At 43.9% G+C, this 20,000-nt stretch overlaps 1 protein-coding gene across 3 annotated transcripts in view; it reads right to left on the bottom strand.

Annotated features, from left to right (window-relative positions):
* LOC126983025 (ALK tyrosine kinase receptor-like) overlaps window positions 1–20,000 on the bottom strand; it is a 294,044-nt gene that overhangs the window by 184,775 nt on the left and 89,269 nt on the right. For all 3 annotated transcript variants that reach the window (XM_050835449.1, XM_050835446.1, XM_050835447.1), the window contains 7 exons: window positions 9,555–9,783; window positions 8,285–8,412; window positions 7,011–7,130; window positions 6,723–6,878; window positions 4,482–4,612; window positions 3,258–3,436; window positions 939–1,033 (listed from right to left, as the gene is read on the bottom strand). In XM_050835449.1, the coding sequence (XP_050691406.1) occupies window positions 939–1,033; window positions 3,258–3,436; window positions 4,482–4,612; window positions 6,723–6,878; window positions 7,011–7,130; window positions 8,285–8,412; window positions 9,555–9,783 (1,038 nt within the window). The remainder of the gene's footprint in view (window positions 1–938; window positions 1,034–3,257; window positions 3,437–4,481; window positions 4,613–6,722; window positions 6,879–7,010; window positions 7,131–8,284; window positions 8,413–9,554; window positions 9,784–20,000) is intronic.

The raw sequence follows: 20,000 nt of genomic DNA, 5'->3' as shown, positions 1-20,000 counted from the left end.
TTCTTTGGGTCTATGCTTACCTGTTTGTTTTTGTTACTGGTTGAGAGTGAAAGTGTTTGTTTACCGTCTAAGATGTGTACTTTTCTCTCGATCTCAAATTATTAGGGTCTCTCTGTAACCTTACCTGCGTCTCTATCTACCTGTTTCTTTCTCTATGCTTACCTGTTTGTTTTTGCTTCTGAGTGAGAGTGAAAGTGTTTGTTTACCTTTTTAGATGTGTACCTTTCTTTCGACCTCAAATTATTAGGGTCTCTCTGTAACCTTACCTGCGTCTCTATCTACCTGTTTCTTTCTCTATGCTTACCTGTTTGTTTTTGCTTCTGAGTGAGAGTGAAAGTGTTTGTTTACCATTTTAGATGTTTACCTTCCTTTTCACCTCAAATTATGGGTGTCTCCTTTTCTTTTTACCTACGTCTTTACCTCATCTTTTACATCTTACCTATCCTTTCTTTAAAGACATTCAGATGAAGGATTTATGATAATTTCCTTACAGTACATCTATACCTTTCTTTCCATCTCAAATTATGGATGTCGCCTTTTCTTTACCTACATTTTTATCTCATCTTTCACCTTTTAGCTTTGTCTACACACACACACACACACACACACACACACACACACACACACAAATGAAAACTTTATACTCACTTCCTTACAACTCATATATATCTTTCTTTCTACCTCAAATAACGGATCTCTCTGCTCCCTAATCTACTCCTTTACCCTTCCTTTACATCCCTTTCCTTCTTCTTTATATACATGGACACCTTATATTCACTTCCTTACAAAACATCTCTACCTTTCTTTCCACTTTAAATAATGGGTCTCTTTTCTCCCTTATCTACTCCTCTACCCTTCCTTTACACCCCAATGCGTCTCTCTGCTATTTTATCTACGCCTCTACCCTTCCATACTTTACACAGAGACACTATACTCACTGCCTTCGAAGCACTCCGGGGAAAGGGTGATGTCGTCAATACCAAGGTCACCCCTGAACCTCGGCCCTCGCACGTTGCTCACTCGGATGCTGTAGCTGCGGAGATGAAGAAGATGCGGGGTGAGAGAGTGCAAGTGAGGATGCTATAGGGAGGCTGTGGGGAGGGAGACGAGGGGAGGTAAGGAGGTACGAAGGGAGGGGAAAATTTTGAGGGAGGGAGAGGAAGGTGTTGCTGGTAGGTAAGATTGTAGGAAGGGAAGGGAAAAAAATGTGATGAAGGGAGGGAGAGGAAAAGGTGTTGAGGGTAAGGGGAAGTAAGGAGGTACGAAGGGAGGGAAAAATGTTGAAGGGAGGAGAGAAAGAGGAGTTGATGGTAGGTAAGATGGCAGGAAGGGAAGGGAAATATGTGATGAAGGGAGGGAGAGAAAGAACTGTTGAGGGTAAGTATGAAGGTAAGAAGGGAGAGAAGAGATGGGGTGAAGGTAGTAGAGGAAGACATATTGAGGTAGGTAGGAAGGGAGGGAAAAATATTGACGGCAGGGGAGGAAGAAAATATGCGTGAAGGAGAGGTAAGAAGGTGCTTATTGAGGGTAGGCAAAAGAGTAAGGAGGAAGGGAGGAAAGACATGCGTAGAAGGTGAGTAGATAGTTAAGAAAAGAAGGTGAAGAGGAGGGAAAGATGGCGTTGGGGGGGAGGGGGGGGGAAGGTAAATATATAAGATGAGGGAAACACCTTTAAAACCTTCTCACCTGTAACTTCTGAAACTTAATTAATGGTTATATCGCCTCTATTACACATGTCCTCAACTCTATACATTCCCGAGACAGGTGTGGAAAAAATATATCCCTCTAACCTTTTATTTACCAGGCATGTCTTTTTTTTTTTGTTTTTCGTATTCCCTTTTTTTTTTGGGGGGGGTCATTCATTTCCCCTCTTTGCACCTCTCTGTTGATCTTTTCCTCTCACATCTTTTCCTCACCTTTTTTTTCATCTCTTTCAAATAATTTTCTTTCATCTGCAGTTCATTTCTTTTTCATTCATTTGTTTGTGTCTTTATATCTGCCTGTCTGTCTGTCTGTCTATTGTCTCTCTCTCTCTCTCTCTCTCTCTCTCTCTCTCTCTCTCTCTCTCTCTCATGTACGGTCCTCACTTCCCTTAGCAATTCATCCCCATTACTCAACCCCTTCCGCCTCCCCTTCCTTAATCCCCAAAATCATTAATTCCCCTTCCAATCGCATCTCCTCCTCTCGCATACATTTCTCCCATTTTTTTACCTTGATCCACGAACTATTTTTCTCCCTTCCCTGTTTCATTTACAACCCTCGGATTTATCTCCTCGCTTAAATTTATGAGGACGAGGAAATAACAACAATGAAAGAATGATGTCGCAATAACAATGGGACCCCTTAACGTGGTATGTCATTATTAGAAGACTATCATTATTAAGAAGACTATCATTATTAAGAAGACTATCATTATTAAGCAGACTATCATTATTAAGAAGACTATCATTATTAAGCAGACTATCATTATTAAGAAGACTATCATTATTAAGCAGACTATCGTTATTAAGAAGACTATCATTATTAAGAAGAAGGTAAATGCAAATATTGGATGATTGATTTAGGTACGATTGGGTTTTTGATGGTTTAAATATCACTGCTTTTAATGTTTACCTCCATATTTTCATTCTCTCGTAACCACATATCTTGTACCCTAACATCCACTTCCTCTTCCTCTGCCTCCCTTTCACAACCTCTCCACTACATCTCCGTCCAACAACCTCCCTCCCTTCCACTCACATCTCCCCTCATCTCACCCTTTCCACCCCATCCCATCAAACACATTCCCTTTCACAACGTCTCCACTACATCTCCACTCAACCTCCCTTCCACCCCTATCTCCCCTCATCTCATCCTTTCCACCCCATCACATCAAACACAATCTCTTTCACAACCTCTCCACTAAATCTCCACTCACAACCTCCCTCCCTTCCACCCCAATCTCCCCCATCTCACCCTTTCCACCCCATCACATCAAACACAATCTCTTTCACAACCTCTCCAGTAAATCTCCACTCACAACCTCCCTCCCTTCCACCCCAATCTCCCCCATCTCACCCTTTCCACCCCATCCCATCAAACACAATCTCTTTCACAACCTCTCCACTAAATCTCCACTCACAACCTCCCTCCCTTCCACCCCCCATCAAACACAATCCCTTTCACAACTTTCACATCACATCTCCACTCACAACCTCCTTCCCTTCCACCCACACCTCCCTTTCCACCCCGTCTTCCAGCATTCTCCACCTCCTTACCTATTATATATGTCCCTGGGAAGGCTGGTGGTAAGGCGGTTCCAGTGCTCTCCCTTCGGGCCGTGGATGTGTGTCAAAACATGCTCCTTGACCACCCTCTCCCTGCTGCTGTCATATTCCACAGCCTTCACGATCATGGAGCCCTGATTCGTGCCGAGCTTGTGGTAGTAGAGTCTCAGCTACGGGGAGAAGGGGAAAGAGAGAATGAGTCAGTATGGGGTCTACTGAGGGGAGGGTGAGGGGTGTTAAGGGGTGTGTGAGTGAAGGAGGGCTGTCAGTAAAGGGGTAACGATCATGTATGGAGTAGAGTCTCAGCGAAGGGGAGAATGACGAAGCGAGAGGAGTAGTCAGTTTGAGCTTCTTTAATGGGAGGGTCAGGATTGTTAAAGGTGGTGTGAGTGAAGGAAGGCTGTTAGTGAAGTAGAGTGGAGTAGAGTCTCAGCGAAGGGGAGAATGACGAAGCGAGAGGAGTAGTCAGTTTGAGCTTAGAGGAGTAGAGTCTCAGCTAAGGGGAGGATGAGGAGTCAGTGTGGACTTCGTTAAGGGGAGGGTCGTGGCTGTTTCGGGTGATTAGAGTAAGGGAAGGTTGTTACAAAAGAGATACGAGAGGGGAAAATATGGAACTGCAGGAAAGATAACAGAAGAGGAATGGTTAGTGACAGAGAGATAAGAGGAGAACACAGAACTGGAAAGAGGACTAAAAAGGAGAGAAAAACTGATGAAGAAGGAGTAAGAGGAGAAGGAAGGGTGGATGAAGATAGGGACACAGGAAGATGAAGGATATAAAAAGGTGGTGATTTTTTTTTATCATACAAAAGACTAACAGGAGTTTTTAAACCTATGTTACGTGATGACTTTCTTTAAACGATAGCCACACACACACACACACACACACACACCTGCCCCTTCCCTACACACCTCCATACACCCCTTAAGCACATCATCCCTTCCCCTCCACCCCTTATTACCCTTCCCACCCAACAACCCCTTACACACACCTGCTTTCACCCCCCACACACCTGTTCCACCCCCAATCTGTCACCTCTCCTTAAACACACCTTCCCCCCTTCCCCCCACATCACCCCTTCCCCTCCACCCCATATTACCCTTCCCACCCAACAACCCCTTACACACACCTGTTTTCACCCCCCACATACACCTGTTCCACCCCCCCTTACACACACCTGCCCCCACCCTCCCTCCCCCTCCCCCCGCCTTACCCACCTTGCATGTGTCCTTGTATTCCGAGGCGGGGTTACTATGGTAGCATGGAGGCCGTGGGAAGATGGGGGACTCCAGAATGCCGTGTTCCCCCAGCTCTCCCCGGTTCGGCAACACACTCAGCATGTAGAACCCTGGGGGAGGAGAGGAAGGGGGAGTAGTGATGGTGGGGGAAGAGGAGGAGGAGGAGGAGGAGGAGGAGGAGGAGGAGTGGTGGTAAAAAGATATCAATGTTAATTTTATGTATTGTTTTTGGTTCCTATTTCCTCGCCTATCTACCTTTTTTTTTTTTTTAATCCCTTCCTTTTCACGTCTTTCCTTCCTTCCTCCCTCACTTCCTTCCTTCCTCTAACCTCTTCTTTTTCCTACATTTTTTTTCATCCCTTCCTTTTCATGCCTTTCCTTCCTCCCTTCCTTCCTCCCTCACTTCCTTCCTTCCTTCTTCTAACCTCTTCTTTTTCCCACCTTTTCCCTTCTCCTTTAATAACTCCCTTCATTCAGTATCCCTTTTACCCTATTTATCTCCCTTCCTTCCTTCCTTCCTTCTTCTAACCTCTTCTTTTTCCCACCTTTTCCCTTCTGCCTAAATAACTCCCTTCATTCGTTATCCCTTTTATCCTATTTACCTCCCTTCCTTCCTTAATTCCTTTCTTCGTTCTCCCTTTTCCTTAACCTTCCTATTCTTCATTTACTCCAACTCTTTTATTTACTCTTTCTTCTTTTCTCTCTTAATTCCCTTTCGCTAATTTTTCTTCTTCTTTTCCTCCCTTTCCTCCACCTTTTTAGCCCACTCTTCTTCTCTTCTCCCCTTCATCCCCCTTCCCTCATAGTTTTCCTCTTCTTCACTTCCTTATTTTGGCGTCAAGGGGACACTACCTCGCTACGGCCACCCTCTCGGCAGCAGGACACACACGCAACTACTCCGCGTGACAAAGAGAAGGGCCGAAGAAGGACAAAAAAGACATTCAATTTTAACTTCGCGGCTTCATGACAGTGTGGTGGTGGTGGGGGGGGATCAAGGGAGTGGGGGGGAGGAGGAGGAGACAGAAGATGAAGACAAAAGAAGGGAATGGAAACGAGGGAAAGGAAATGGAAGAGTTAGGAGATTTAAGGGAAGGAAAAGGAAGGGAAGGATAGAAGAGGAGAGGGAAGTGTTGAGAGACAGGAAGGACAAAAAGAGAGAAAAGAGGGAAGGGGAGGAAAGGAAGGCAGGGGAAGAAAATGGGAAGGGAATGGAGGGAGAGGAGAGGAGAGGATGTATGGGGAGAGGGAAGGGTAGGAAAGGTTAGGGAAGGGAAGGGAAGGGAAGTGAAGGGAGAGGAAAGGAGAGGATGTATGGGGAGAGGGAAGGGTAGGAAAGGTTAGGGAAGGGAAGGGAAGGGAAGTGAAGGGAGAGGAAAGGAGAGGATGTATGGGGAGAGGGAAGTGTAGGAAAGGTTAGGGAAGGGAAAGGAAGGGGAGTGGAGGGAGAGGAAAGGAGAAGGGAGAGAATATAAGGTAAACTCAGGTGTGAAGGTAACAGGAGGAGAAAGGTAGGAAAGATAAGAGAAGGGGAGGAAAGGGAAGGGAAAGAAAGGAAAAGGAGGAGGATGAAATAGCAGGAAAAGGAGGAAAGGAATGAAAGAAAAGGCACGTAAGATCAAGGGGGAAAGGGAAAGCGGGAAAGGAAAGATGGGAAAGGGAAAGTGATGGAAGAGGAAGATGGGAAAGGGGAGATAGGAAAAGGAAGGTGATGGAAGGGGAAGAAGAGGTATGTCAGGAGATTGAGGGAGGAAAGATAAAGGTAAGGAGGTTGAGGGAGGCAAGATATGATTTTCCTCTCCGTCTTGAAAGGGAAGGGAGAGGAGGGAGGTGTGAGAGGGAAAGGTTCGCGTCACCACAACACGACCGGTACATGTCCTGACCTTCTCCGTGACCCAAGATAATAACATTTTCACCCTTACTACCACGACCTAAGATGACTACATGCCCTTATTGACATTTTCTAAGACTACCATTACTGTGTGTGTGTGTGTGTGTGTGTGTGTGTGTGTGTGTGTGTGTGTGTGTGTGTGTGTGTTTAAAAATGGCGTGTCGTAGGTAAGCTTTTTTTGATAACTTTTTTCGTATCATTTATAGTAACTTTTTATTTTTTACTCTTTTTTATTTTACGTAATTCAAAGGTGAAGAGTCGTGTGTGTGTGTGTGTGTGTGTGTGTGTGTGTGTGTGTGTGTGTGTGTGTGTGTGTGTGTGTAATCACGTACCGGACTCGTTCTTGTAGGTGTGGTCGGCGGTAGGCCCCGTGTGGTCGTTGAAGGTCGGGCCCTTTTGCCTCGTGAAGTCCATGTGGTCATCCTCAATGTTCTTCCAGCCACACCAGCCCAGCTCGAAGTCACACCGGGACCCGAGCGGCTGGGACTCTGCGGGTCAAAGGTCACGCAAAGAAAGTCAATGGAGGTCACAAAAGGGGAAGGGGGGTGGGTGGGAGGGATCACTTATATAAGCTCAGGTCAGAAGTCACAAGAACAAGGTCAAAGAAGAATGGTACTGACTGCAGCCCTGTTCGTCCTCTCCCTCTGGACAGTCTCTCGTGATGTCGCAGTAGGCGTCCACCCCGATGCAGTCCCCGTTGTGGCACTTCATCCCCTTGCATGGGCCGGGGGGATTCGATTCTGCAAAGAGGAAAGAACGGCGCGACTCAGCGAAATGCGTATCCGAGTAATGCGAATCAGCGGGTTAAGCGATATCTCAGAATCGCGCAAAAAGGCATAATAAGAAATCGTGTAAGGCGAATTAATATCTCAGTATAACGCGAATGAATACAAGGCGAATCCGTGTTAAGCGAATATATCTCAGAATCGCGCAAAATGGCATAATAAGAAGCCGTGAAAGGCGAATTGATATCTCAGTATAATATATCTCAGAATCGCGCAAAATGGCATAATAAGAATCCGTGTTAGGCGAATTGATATCTCAGTAGAGCGCGAATGAACACAATGGGGATCAGTGTAACGCGAATTGATGCTCAGAAAAGTTATCCCTGAAATAAGAATGAGGGAAGCAAATTTTGAGATGGGAAAAAAGGGAAAAAGGCCTAGCAATCTTAAAGCAAATTACAGAAGAAGGGGAAATAATGCGAATCTGCTGATGAAGACTACAGGAAAAAAATACAAGTTGAAAATGACAGAAAGATACATAAGAACATTGGTGAAAAGAGATCCGCGTAAATGAATGAAGATAGGAGAAGAAAAGTGACTGGCATGAGATAAAGATAGAAAGGAAGAAAACTTAATCGAGGAGGAAAAAAAGACTGGCGGTAAAAAAAATAGTAGAAAATAAGATAAACGGAATAAAAAATAAAACTGTTAGAGATAGAAAAAGTAAAACGGGATTGATTAAAAAAAAAATAGTGAAGCGATACAAAAAATAAAACGCCAAAACAAACCCCCAAAAAACAAGAGACAAACAGGAAAAAAAGTGAAACGAAAAATGAAAAAAAAAAACAATAGGAAAAATAATGATGAAAAAAACGCCGAAGCAAAAAAAAAAAGAGAGAGAGAGAGAAAAGAATTGAAAGGAGAAGAACAAACTAAAACAAAAAGAAAAAAAAAGAAAAAGATACGGGAAGAAAGAAGACAACAAAAGGAAAAAGAAAATGAAAACAAAAACAAAAAAAGACAGAAAAACGCGAAAGGACTAACGAACTAAAAAAAAAAAAAAAATGAAACAATATATGAAAAAAAAACAGGAAAAAAAACGTCACTAACAAAAGAAAAACACAAAATAACGGAAAAAAAAACCCCAGGAACCGAAATTGTCAACTCACCGAAACAGTCAACGAGTCGGATGTTGTCGATGGCGAAGTGGGTTGGTGACTTGTTACTGAGCATGACCTCGATGTACAGCTTGAAGGGAATGGAAGGCTTCGAGATGAGGGTGGACATCTTACTCCAGCTGCGGGGGGGAAGGGGGGAAGATGCGGATGAGATGGTGGAGGGAAAGAGGGGCAGGAGGGAGCGAAAGAGGGGTGAGAGGTGGCTGATGAAGATGGGGGAAGGAGAGGAAGAACGGAAGGGAGGAAGAAGCGGATGAGGAGGTTGAAGGGAGGAGAGAAGTGGCGGATAAGCAAATGGAAGAAACGAGTGGAGGGATAGAGATAATCGGTGGATGAGAAAGTGGAGGGAAGGGAGAGAAGGAAGGAGAGAAAGAACGGAAGGGAGGAAGAAGCGGATGAGGAGGTTGAAGGGAGGAGAGAAGTAGTGGAGAAGCAAATGGAAGAAAATAACGTAAGGAAAGAAAGAAAAGGTGGATGAGAATGTGGAAGAAAGGGAGAGAAGGAAGGAGAGAAGTGGTGGATAAGCAAATGGAAGAAAATAGCGAAAGGAAAGAGGGAAAAGGTGGATGAGAAAGTGGATGAAAGGGAGAGAAGGAAGGAGAGAAGAGAGGATGAGATTGCAGGAGAGAAGAGTGGAAGGAGGGAAAAGAGGTGGATGGGAAAGCGGAAGAAAACAGGGAAAGAATGGAGAAAAGAGTAGAAGGACCAAAGGAGAGATAGATGGAAGAATAAAAGGAAGAGGAAAGAGATGGGTGATGGAAGAGGAGGCGAAAGAAGGAAGGAAGGAAGGAAGGAAGGAGGGTAGAAAAGGGGAGAAAGACAAAAGGAGAGATAGATAGAAGAATAAAAGGAAGAGGAGAGAGATGGGTGATGGAAGAGGAGGCGAAAGAAAGAAGGAAGGAAGGAAGGAAGGAGGGTAAAAAAGAGGAGAAAGACAAAAGGATTAATAAATGGAAGAATAAAAGGAAGAGGAGAGAGGAGAGGTGTTGGAAGAGGAGCCGAAAGAAAGAAAGAAGGAAGGAAGAAAGAAAGAAAGCAATAATGGTGTCAATAATCTCTCTCTCTCTCTCTCTCTCTCTCTCTCTCTCTCTCTCTCTCTCTCTCTCTCTCTCTCTCTCTCTCATCACTTCTTCACCACCAATACCACTACAACCACTACCACACACACCACCACCACCTCAACCACATCCTATACTCGAAGTGGCGCAGTCCCCCTCCCCTCACCAACAACCTCACCACCACCACAACCACCCCCACTCACTCGTTATTGGCGGGTCTGATCTTGTGGCTGTCGATGATGAGGTAGCTGGTGACGTTGCTGTTTTGAATGAGCATCTTGATTTGCGTGTTGCTCTCGTCCGCTGGCATGTGGTAGTCCGCCTCGAACTTGCACCGATCCAGCGGACTCTCTTCCAACCACGGAGACATGATGTGGCGAGTGTAGTTGGTGAGTTCTGTGTTCTTGGGGACGCCCAGATAGAGGAAGTGACCTGGAAGAGAGGAGAGGAAGGTGCGGTTAGAGTATGTAGGGGTTACGTTAGGTTAGGTTAGGTTAGCTTAGTTGTCTGGAAGGTGAGTGGACAGGAAGGGATTGTGATGGAAGGGATTAGGTTCTCAGGGACGCCCAGGTAGAGGAAGTGAGCTGGAAGAGAGGAGAGGAAGGTGCGGTTAGAGTATGTGGGGGTTACGTTAGGTTAGGTTAGGTTAGCTTAGTTGTCTGGAAGGTGAGTGGACAGGAAGGGATTGTGATGGAAGGGATTAGGTTCTCAGGGACGCCCAGGTAGAGGAAGTTACCTGAAGAGAGGAGAGGAAGGTGTGGTTAGGGTATGTGTTGGTTAGGTTAGGTTAGGTTAGGTTGCTTGTCTGGAAGGTGAGTGGACAGGAAGGGATTGTGATGGAAGGGATTAGGTTTTCAGGGACGCCCAGGTAGAGGAAGTTACCTGGAAGAGAGGAGAGGAAGGAGAGGTTAGGGTATGTGTTGGTTAGGTAAGGTTAGGTTAGGTTGCTTGTTTGGAAGGTGAGTGGACAGGAAGGGATTGTGATGGAAGGGATTAGGTTTTCAGGGACGCCCAGGTAGAGGAAGTTACCTGGAAGAGAGGAGAGGAAGGAGTGGTTAGGGTATGTGTTGGTTAGGTTAGGTTAGGTTAGGTTGCTTGTTTGAAAGGTGAGTGGACAGGAAGGGATTGTGATGGAAGGGATTAGGTTCTCAGGGACGCCCAGGTAGAGGAAGTGACCTGGAAGAGAGGAGAGGAAGGTGTGGTTAGGGTATGTGTTGGTTACGTTAGGTTAGGTTAGGTTAGCTTGGTTGTCTGGAAGGTGAGTTGAAAAAGGAAGGTTTGTGATAGAAGTGGGATGGGAAAGAAGAGGAAGGTAGTGGACACACACACACACACACACACACACACACACACACACACACACACACCTCACCATCACACTACTACTATCACCACCCCATACATCATCACTATCACCTCCACCTGACTCAAAATCACCACCATCACCATCACCACCATTACAAAACCAACACCAACACCACCGCTACCCCTTACATCCCCCATCCCAATCACCCATACACCATCAACCCCACTACCCCCTCCACCACAACCACCACCACCACCACTACCCCTTACATCCCCATCCCCATCACCCATACACCATCAGCCCCATTACCCCCTCCACCACCACCGCCACAACACCACGCAACACCCAAATGAGTCCCCAGCTGTGTTTCGGAGCCTGAAAGAGCTGTTTTGTATTCCGGAGAGGCGCATCAGTCGATTTGTGTGTTTGTTTGTGCGTGTAGCCATCAGTGAGGGGGTGTGTGTCTGTTTGTCCGCCTGTGTATTTATGTCTGTACCCATTCATCACGCTCTCTACCCTCCCCTCCGTCTGTTTGTTTAGATATTAATTGGTCTATTTGTGTAATGTATCTCGCCATTAATCAAAGCGTCTATCTATATCTATCTATCTATCAGTGTATATCTATCGGTCTCTAATTATTCATCTGTCTATACCTACCGGTCTGAGAGTCTATTTGTGTGTCTGTCTGTCTGTCTGTCTGTCTGTCTGTCTGTTTGTTTGCTTTTATGCCTTTCCTTCACCTATGTCCAAATTTATGTATTGTTATTTCTAAGTATGTATGTATGTAAGTATGTATGTATAACTATGTATAAAATAATGTAACTGTATTTTTTTTGCACGAGTTCCTGTTGGTAATATAATTTTCTTGTGTGTGTGTGTGTGTGTGTGTGTGTGTGTGTGTGTGTGTGTGTGTGTGTGTGTGTGTGTGTGTGTGTGTGTGTGTGTGTGTGTGTGTGTGTGTGTGTGTGTGTGTGTGTGTGTGTGTGTGTGTGTGTGTGTGTGTGTGTGTGTGTGTGTGTGTGTGTGTGTGTGTGTGTGTGTGTGTGTGTGTGTGTGTGTGTGTGTGTGTGTGTGTGTGTGTGTGTGTGTGTGTGTGTGTGTGTTTGGAACACTGTGATGTCTCAAATGTGTGTGTGTGTGTGTGTGTGTGTGTGTGTGTGTGTGTGTGTGTGTGTGTGTAGTAGTAGTAGTAGTAGTAGTAGTAGTAGTAGTAGTAGTAGTAGTAGTAGTAGTAGTAGTAGTAGTAGTAGTAGTAGTAGTAGTAGTAGTAGTAGTAGTAGTAGTAGTAGTAGTAGTAGTAGTAGTAGTAGTAGTAGTAGTAGTAGTAGTAGTAGTAGTAGTAGTAGTAGTAGTAGTAGTAGTAGTAGAAGTAGTAGTAGTAGTAGTAGTAGTAGTAGTAGTAGCAACATGGTAGCAACAAAAATAGCCCCCTCAAAAAAAAAAAATGTTCTCGCTTGACTTTTCCAATAAAAAAATAAAAAAAACGCCAGACGTGAGGGGAATGAAGGACACAAAGGAAGAAGGGAGACGAGGAGGAAAAGGGGGGAAGGGAATGAGAAAGGAGGCATAGAGAGATAGGGAGGAAAAAAACTGGTGGGGGTGAAAGGGTTGGAGAGGGGAAAAGAGGGGAGGATGGGAGGGCGGAGGAGAGGAAAAAGGAAAATAAAAGGGGAGGAGGCAAGGAGAGGAGACGGAAGATGGAGGGAGGAGGGAGAAGAGTAGTAGGGGAAGGGAAAGAGGGAGAGGGAGGAGAGGGGGAAGAGGGAGAGAGAGGAGGAAGGGAAAAAGGGAGAGAGAGAGAGAGAGAGAGAGAGAGAGAGAGAGAGAGAGAGAGAGAGAGAGAGAGAGAGAGAGAGAGAGAGAGAATTCCAGTGGACAAGAAAAGAAGACCAAGAAATTTTCGGAATGACCATAAGCATTCCGAGGAGGAGGAGGAGGAGGAGGAGGAGGAGGAGGAGGAGGAGGAGGAAGGTGGTTGGGAAAGAGGAAAGTGAAGGAGGGGAAATTGTAAAGGAAAAAGAAAGGAGAATGGAAAAAAATACCAGGAAAGGGAGAGATAGAGAGGGGGGAAAAAGGAGGAGGAATAAAGAGGGGGAAGGGGGGGGAGGGGGGAAGGTAAGGTTATCATGGGATCAATGCAATGCGTCCAATCATGTGTGTGTGTGTGTGTGTGTGTGTGTGTGTGTGTGTGTGTGTGTGTGTGTGTGTGTGTGTGTGTGTGTGTGTGTGTGTGTGTGTATGTGGTCACCTGACGATTGACTCTTCAGGTGTTTAGAACTGATGAATACCTCCTCCTCCTCCTCCTCTTCCTCACCTGTCTTTATCAAGGTAACAACAACAACAACAAAAAAAAAAAAAAAATCACCCTCAACACTCTTTTCTCTCCTTCTCCCTTCTCCCTTCTTCCGCCTCCCTCCCTTCCCCATCATTTTTTCCTCCTTCCTACTCCTTATCTTTATCACATTAACGGCGCTTTACCTTCTATTCCTTTTTTTTCCTAACACTAAACCTGATGTAAAACCATATCTATCTATCTATCTATCAATCTATCTATCTATCTCTGTGAATGAGAAGAATGGTGCGGAAAGAAACTGCAGAGGAACAACAACAACAACAAAAAAGATAGCAGAAAAAAATAGGAAAAGAAAAGGCAAAGATCGAAGAAGCAGAACACTCCTTAAAATGTCCTGAAAAAAAAAAATAATAAAACATAACTATAAATAAATGCATAAAAAGATAAAATGACAAAAGGTAAATAAAGGATGAGAAAAGAAGGCGGCAAAGTAATGGGGTTGGGGTTTAAAGGGAACTGGTTTGGTAATTATATTGGAATGACATTATGCAGACTTAATAACCCCCCCCCCATTCCCCCCCTCCCCCCGTCTCTCTCTCTCTCTCTCTCTCTCTCTCTCTTTTTACATGTCATTTTTTTCACATACGTCTAATCTTTGTTATTTTCCTTATTTCTTTCTTGCTTTAATTTTCCTTCTTTTTTTTCCTTTTCCTTTTTTTCGTATTTATTAAACGTTTCTTTTTTTTATTTCTCAGCATCCTTTCTTTCTTTTTTTCTTTCTTTCTTTCTTTCATTCTTTTTCTTTCTTTCTTCCCATTTCTATTTTTTACTAACTTCCATTCTTTCCTTATCTATCTATCTATCTATTCCTCTACCTATCTACTTACTAACCTATCTACCTACATTCTTACATACGTATGTACATAAATACATCCACACACACACACATACATACATACATACATACATACATACATACATACATTCATACACGAGCAGGAGCCGTAAGGTCAATAAATGGTTCCATCCTGTCAGTGTTTTTTTCTTTTTTTTTTCATTGTTGGTGGTACTCTATTTTTGCATTCAATTCGCAGAAGTGAGTTGCCGCGATCTATATTTGCTGCCTTCCGTCCCCGCCGCCAACGACCTAATCAGTTTATTCTCTCTCTCTCTCTCTCTCTCTCTCGCCTAATGTGTGTGTGTGTGTGCGTGTGCGTGTGTGTGTGTGTGTGTGTGTGTGTGTGTTTTCCCCTACCAATTACTTGATGAGGCACGATGCCAAGCCTGAGCACACACACACACACACACACACACACACACGTAAAAAAATAAGGCGTTGTTCTTGGCAGTGATAATAATAATAATAATAAAAAGAGAAAAAAAAGCAGGAGTAATATTTAGACTGATGTATCCGGCCTTCCCCTCACCTCGCCCCCTCACCTCTTAACACCTGCCGCCCACCTGTGACTCCCTGGGACAAAGGTAACAACACCACCACCACCACCACCATTACCAACACCACCCTCACCAGCACCACCTACGCGAATTCACTCCCACCCATCCACCCACCCACCTACCTGGCTCTGTACCTGTTATACCAATCACCGGTAACACACCTTTCTCCTTTAACTCTCACCCACCACCACCACCACCACCATTAGGACCATCATCACCACCCTCCCCTACCCTAAGCTAATTCTCTCACACCCACCTACCTGTCTGCCTCTTTACCTGTTTAACCAATCACTCCTAACACACCTTTCTCCTTACACTCTAACTTGACCTTTATTTCAACCTTCCACGTCTTGTTTATGACTCCAAGTTTTTTATACAAATGATTAACTTTTCCTTCCCTATATTTACCCTCGTTTTACCTTCCCACTTGCCTTACCTGCCCCATCATTACCTCTTTCTCACGATTTTTTTTACTAACTATTAAATTTTTCTTACCAATATTTACCTTCCGTTTACCTTCACACTAAGGTTACCTGTCCTACCTGTCCTTACCTTTGATTAATTTGTTTACACCTTTTTTTACGACAGGTTATTTGCGTTTTAGTTTCTACGCCTGCCTGTCCGTCGCTTTCACACCTTCATCTATATTTTTTGTAACTTTTTCTCGCATTTATTTATTTTCCCCTTTCCTCTTTCCTTCACTTAGCAACACTCACCCTTGCAATATAAACATAAATTTATCTTCGCCAAACTTTCCTTCAGTAACTTCACGGCCGCCTTTCCATATATATACTAACACATTATCCCTATCAGTCAAAACACACACACACACACACACACACACACACACACACACACACACACACACACACACACCACCTCTAAACTCTCCCAAGTCAACTGTGTACACATCTGTCTTAACTCTTTCCTCACACTCTCCTCTCTTTTTTTCCTCCCTCCCTCTCCTTTCCTCCCCCTTTCCTCACACTAACATTGCTATCTTTCTCCTTCCTTTTTTCCCTCCCTCTTCTATCTACTTTTCATCGCTCTCTCTTTCCTCCTCCTTCTTTTCTCTCTCTTTTCCTTTTATTTTCATTTGCACTAACTTCACTACCCTTCTCTTTCCTTCCATCCTTTTCTCTTCTATCCACCTTTCATCTCTCCCTTTTCACGCATTTCCCTTTCTGTCTATCTATCCTATCTTCATCTGCCTTCCTTTCCCTACCTTTCATTTCTTTCTTTATACGCATTTTCCTCTCTCTCTTTTCTTACTTCCCTCATTCCTCAACCTACCTCTCCTCCCTTCCTCTTTACACATCCTTTCCTTTTTCCTTATTCCTCTTACTTTCATCTCGTTCCTCTTTTCCCTACCTTTCATTCCTTCATCTTTCCCCACATTTTCTTTTCTCTTTCTCCTTCTTCGCCTTTCCTTATATTCTCTTCCTTCCTTCCCCTCCCTAATTCCCTCCTCCTTTCCCTCTCCATTCCACATTTGTCCTTCAATCTTCCTCTCTTACCCTACCCATTCCTCTCTTCTTCCTTAAATGACATCCTCTCCCTCTTTCTCTTCCTCTTTATCTTTTCCCTCTCTCCTTTCCTCCCTCCGTATCTCTTCATTACACTGTGCTACGCATATCTCTCTCTCTCTCTCTCTCTCTCTCTCTCTCTCTCTCTCTCTCTCTCTCTCTCTCTCTCTCTCTCTCTCTCTCTCTCTCTCTCTCTCTCTCTCTCTCTCTCTCTCTCTCTCTCTCTCTCAAGATTTATCTAACTCCCCGACCACTTTTTTTTTCACTCTTTGATCTTTATTTTTATCTTTCTTCTTTTTGTTATTATTATTATCCCTCCTCCTCTTCTTCTTCCTCCTCCTCCTCCTCCTCCTCCTCTGACGTCATATCGCCTCACCTGGTCGTCGTTTTTGGCACTGAGAAGAGACACAAGGAGGAGGAGGAGGAGGAGGAGGAGGAGGGAGAGGAAGTCATAAAGTAGGAAGAAGAATAGGGAAGAAGAGGAAGAGAAGGACAGACGTGAGGAAGAGAGAGGAGAGGAAAGACATGAAAGGGAAGGGAGGAAAAAAAAACGGAGGAGGGGGAAGAAGTTATGGGTGGGAGTGATGGGGGAAAGTGAGGGAGAGGAGGGAGGGGAAAGGGGTGGAGAGAAGGGAGGGGAAAGGGGTGGAGAGAAGGGAGGGGAAAGAGAGGGAGAGAAGGGAGGGGAAAGGGGTGGAGAGAAGGGAGGGGAAAGAGAGGGAGAGGAGGGAGGGGAAAGAGAGGGAGAGGAGGGAGGGGAAAGGGGTGGAGAGAAGGGAGGGGAAAGGAGAGGAAAAAACAGGAGGGGAAACTTGCCAGGATAAGGGTTGTGTCTGTGCAGAAAACTATCTCCCCCATCACTACTACTACTACTACTACTACTACTACTACTACTACTACTACGGTTCCGTGAAAAAATGTTGCAGTCATTCTTTGGTTACACATCTCTCTCTCTCTCTCTCTCTCTCTCTCTCTCTCTCTCTCTCTCTCTCTCTCTCTCTCTCTCTCTCTCTCTCTGCCAAGGGGTGAGTAAGTTTGTATCAATTATTGTGTTGTGTAAAGTAAGCTTAGGAGGCAAGAGTGTGTGTGTGTGTGTGTGTGTGTGTGTAAACCTCGACCTTGAAGTTATTCCATATTAAAACTTTTGGGCACAAGCTCCCTTTTTGTCTCCCTCCCTTTTTTCCCCTCTTTCCTCCTCAGTGACGTCACGAACACCAGCAATGACGTCACTCGCTATAAGGAGGCTGACTGGCCGCCGACCCCGCCAAGCTAAGCCGAGCGATGCGATGTGGGAGTGGCGGCCGAGACACAAGGAAACGAGGCGAAACAAAACGGAAAATTGCGAGGAAAACACGAACGGATGGAAAATAAAGGAAAAGAAAACGGAAAGTGGTATTAGGATCTGAAAACACACTACTACTACTACTACTACTACTACTACTACTACTACTACTACATACTACATAAACATACACTATTAGGAAACGAAAGGAAGGGAAGGAAAAGAGGAGACAGCGAAAGGAGGATAAAATGAAAAATGTTGAGAAAGAAAGCGAAACAAGGAAAATAAATAAAGAAAGGAAGAGAAAACAAAAACGAAGAGAGAAAGAGAAAACAACAGGAAAAGAAAGGAAGAGAAAGAATAAAAAAGACAACAAAAGGAAGATAAGAAATAAAAACAGCGAAAAAAAGCGAAACAAGGAAAAAGAAGGAAAGGAAGAGAAAACAAAAACGAAGGAAGGAAGAGAAAACAACAGCAAAGAAAGGAAGAAAAACTATAGAGGAGACAGGGAAAGGAGGATAAGAAATAAAACATCGAAAAAAAGCGAAACAGCGCAAACAAAGAAAGAAAGGAAGAGAAAGAAAATAGGAGACAGCAAAAGGAAGATAAAATGAAGGAAAAAACGAAAACACTACAAAAGAAAGTTAAATAGGAGAAAACAAATAAAAATAAACAAAATATACGTTACTACACACTAAAAAAACAAAAAGAAAAGTGGTGCAAATTATATTACAAGAAGCATTAAACGTAGATAGAGAGAAAGCAAGAAAACAAGACAGCGAAGGACAGCGAAAGAAAGAAAAGGAAAATAAAATAATGCGCGAGGAAAATAAAAAAAGAAAAGAAAAGAACATGAACGAAAATATAACAAACACACTCACGACATCAAACAATTCAAAACAGAGCAAGAAAAAGAAAAGCTAGAAGAATTAAGGTGAATGTCTGATGATGAAAAAACAAAGAAAAAAAAGAAATGTAGAAACAAACAGATAACAAACGAGTGTGGGATGAGGATGACAATAAAACCGACACACACACACACACACACACACACACACACACACACACACACACACACACACACACACACACAGGACATGAAAGTAAAAGATGAAAAAAAGAGGTAGAAGCGAATGTGTGTTGATAAAATTAAACAAGTTACAAAAATACAAAAAAAATAAAAAAATAAATTAAGGGTGTTATCTCGCTCGATTGATTCAGGATCGTCAGGTGAGGAACAAGTGTCACTCGCACCTGCGTGTGTACCTGTGTAGGCGTGTGTGTGTGTGTGTGTGTGTGTGTGTGTGTGTGTGTGTGTGTGTGTGTGTGTGTCTACGTTTATTCGGTTACGTATTAAAAAAAAAACCTACATGAGCCTTTTTTTCTTTGTGTGTGTGTGTGTGTGTGTGTGTGTGTGTGTGTGTGTGTGTGTGTGTGTGTGTGTGTGTGTGTGTGTGTGTGTGTGTGTGTGTGTGTGTGTGTGTGTGTGTGTGTGTGTGTGTGTGTGTGTGTGTGTGTGTGTGTGTGTGTGTGTACGTGCGCGCGTAACATATTAATAGTGTATATTTCAAGGTGAATATGGACTGTGTAGAGGTGTCTGTCTGTTTGTCTGTCTGTCTGTCTGTATGCATGTATGTATGTACGTATGTAAGTGTGTGTGTATGTATGATGGCTTGTGCGTGTAATTTCTGAGTGTTTCATTAGCATCTTAAATGTAGACAAGCACCTGTATATCACACACACACACACACACACACACACACACACACACACACACACACGCAATACCTACACTCCCTCCCCCCACCTCCAAAGGTCTGATGGTAGCTTTTTCGCACCGTCAATGTCATTACCTGAGAGACACCTGCATAAACCTTATGTTGAGAGAGGTGCAACTATGCATCACCCTTGTGCACGAGAACCATATGCACGCTACTGTTGGTCATTCTCACTCTTTCACTCTCACTCATTCTCTCTCTCTCTCTCTCTCTCTCTCTCTCTCTCTCTCTCTCTCTCTCTCTCTCTCTCTCTCTCTCTCTCTCTCTCTCTCTCTCTCACTCTTTCAGGCTCTCACACTTTGACTCACTGTTTTTCACTCTCATTCTCTCTTTATTCTCACTGTCTCTCACTCTCACTCACTGTCTTTCACTTTCTTACACTCAATTTCACTCTTTCAGGCTCTCACACTCTCACACTCATTCTCATTCTTACAATCTTCGTCACTCTTACACACTTTCATTGTTTTCATTTTCATACTCTCTCACACTCACTTTCACTCTCTCACTCTCATTCACCGTCACTCTTTCACTCTCTCCCTTCCACTCACACTCACTCACACTCACTAACTTTTCACTCCCTCCCTCACAGAACTTATGGGGTCATTGTATGCATATTGTGAGCATAACTTAAATCGTCTATCTTCTTTTCATGGAAGTCAGTTGTTAGTGGAAATTGTTGTAGTTGTTGTTGTTGTTGTTGTTGTTGTTGTTGTTGCTGTTTTTGTTGTTATTGTTGCTGTTTTTCCCTTGACTTTCCACCTGTGCAGAATAGAAACAGATATGTGTGTATTCCCTTTGTGTGTGTGTGTGTGTGTGTGTGTGTGTGTGTGTGTGTGTGTGTGTGTGTGACTACCTTTTGTATTGATCTTAAGGACAGCATCGCCCCTTAAATAGCAACCAAGCTCTCTTTAGATAACAGTCCGTCCCCTTTAAGTAATAGTATCGTAGCCCCTCTTAAACAGTGACATAATCCCCTTTCGAACCCTACCTTAAATCCCCTTATTATAAA

The sequence above is a fragment of the Eriocheir sinensis genome, chromosome 52, assembly GCF_024679095.1.
Source record: "Eriocheir sinensis breed Jianghai 21 chromosome 52, ASM2467909v1, whole genome shotgun sequence".
In the NCBI taxonomy this organism is placed as follows: Eukaryota; Metazoa; Arthropoda; class Malacostraca; order Decapoda; family Varunidae; genus Eriocheir; species Eriocheir sinensis.
Note: the sequence above shows the minus strand (reverse complement) of the source record. Positions and strands in the feature narration are given on the sequence as shown.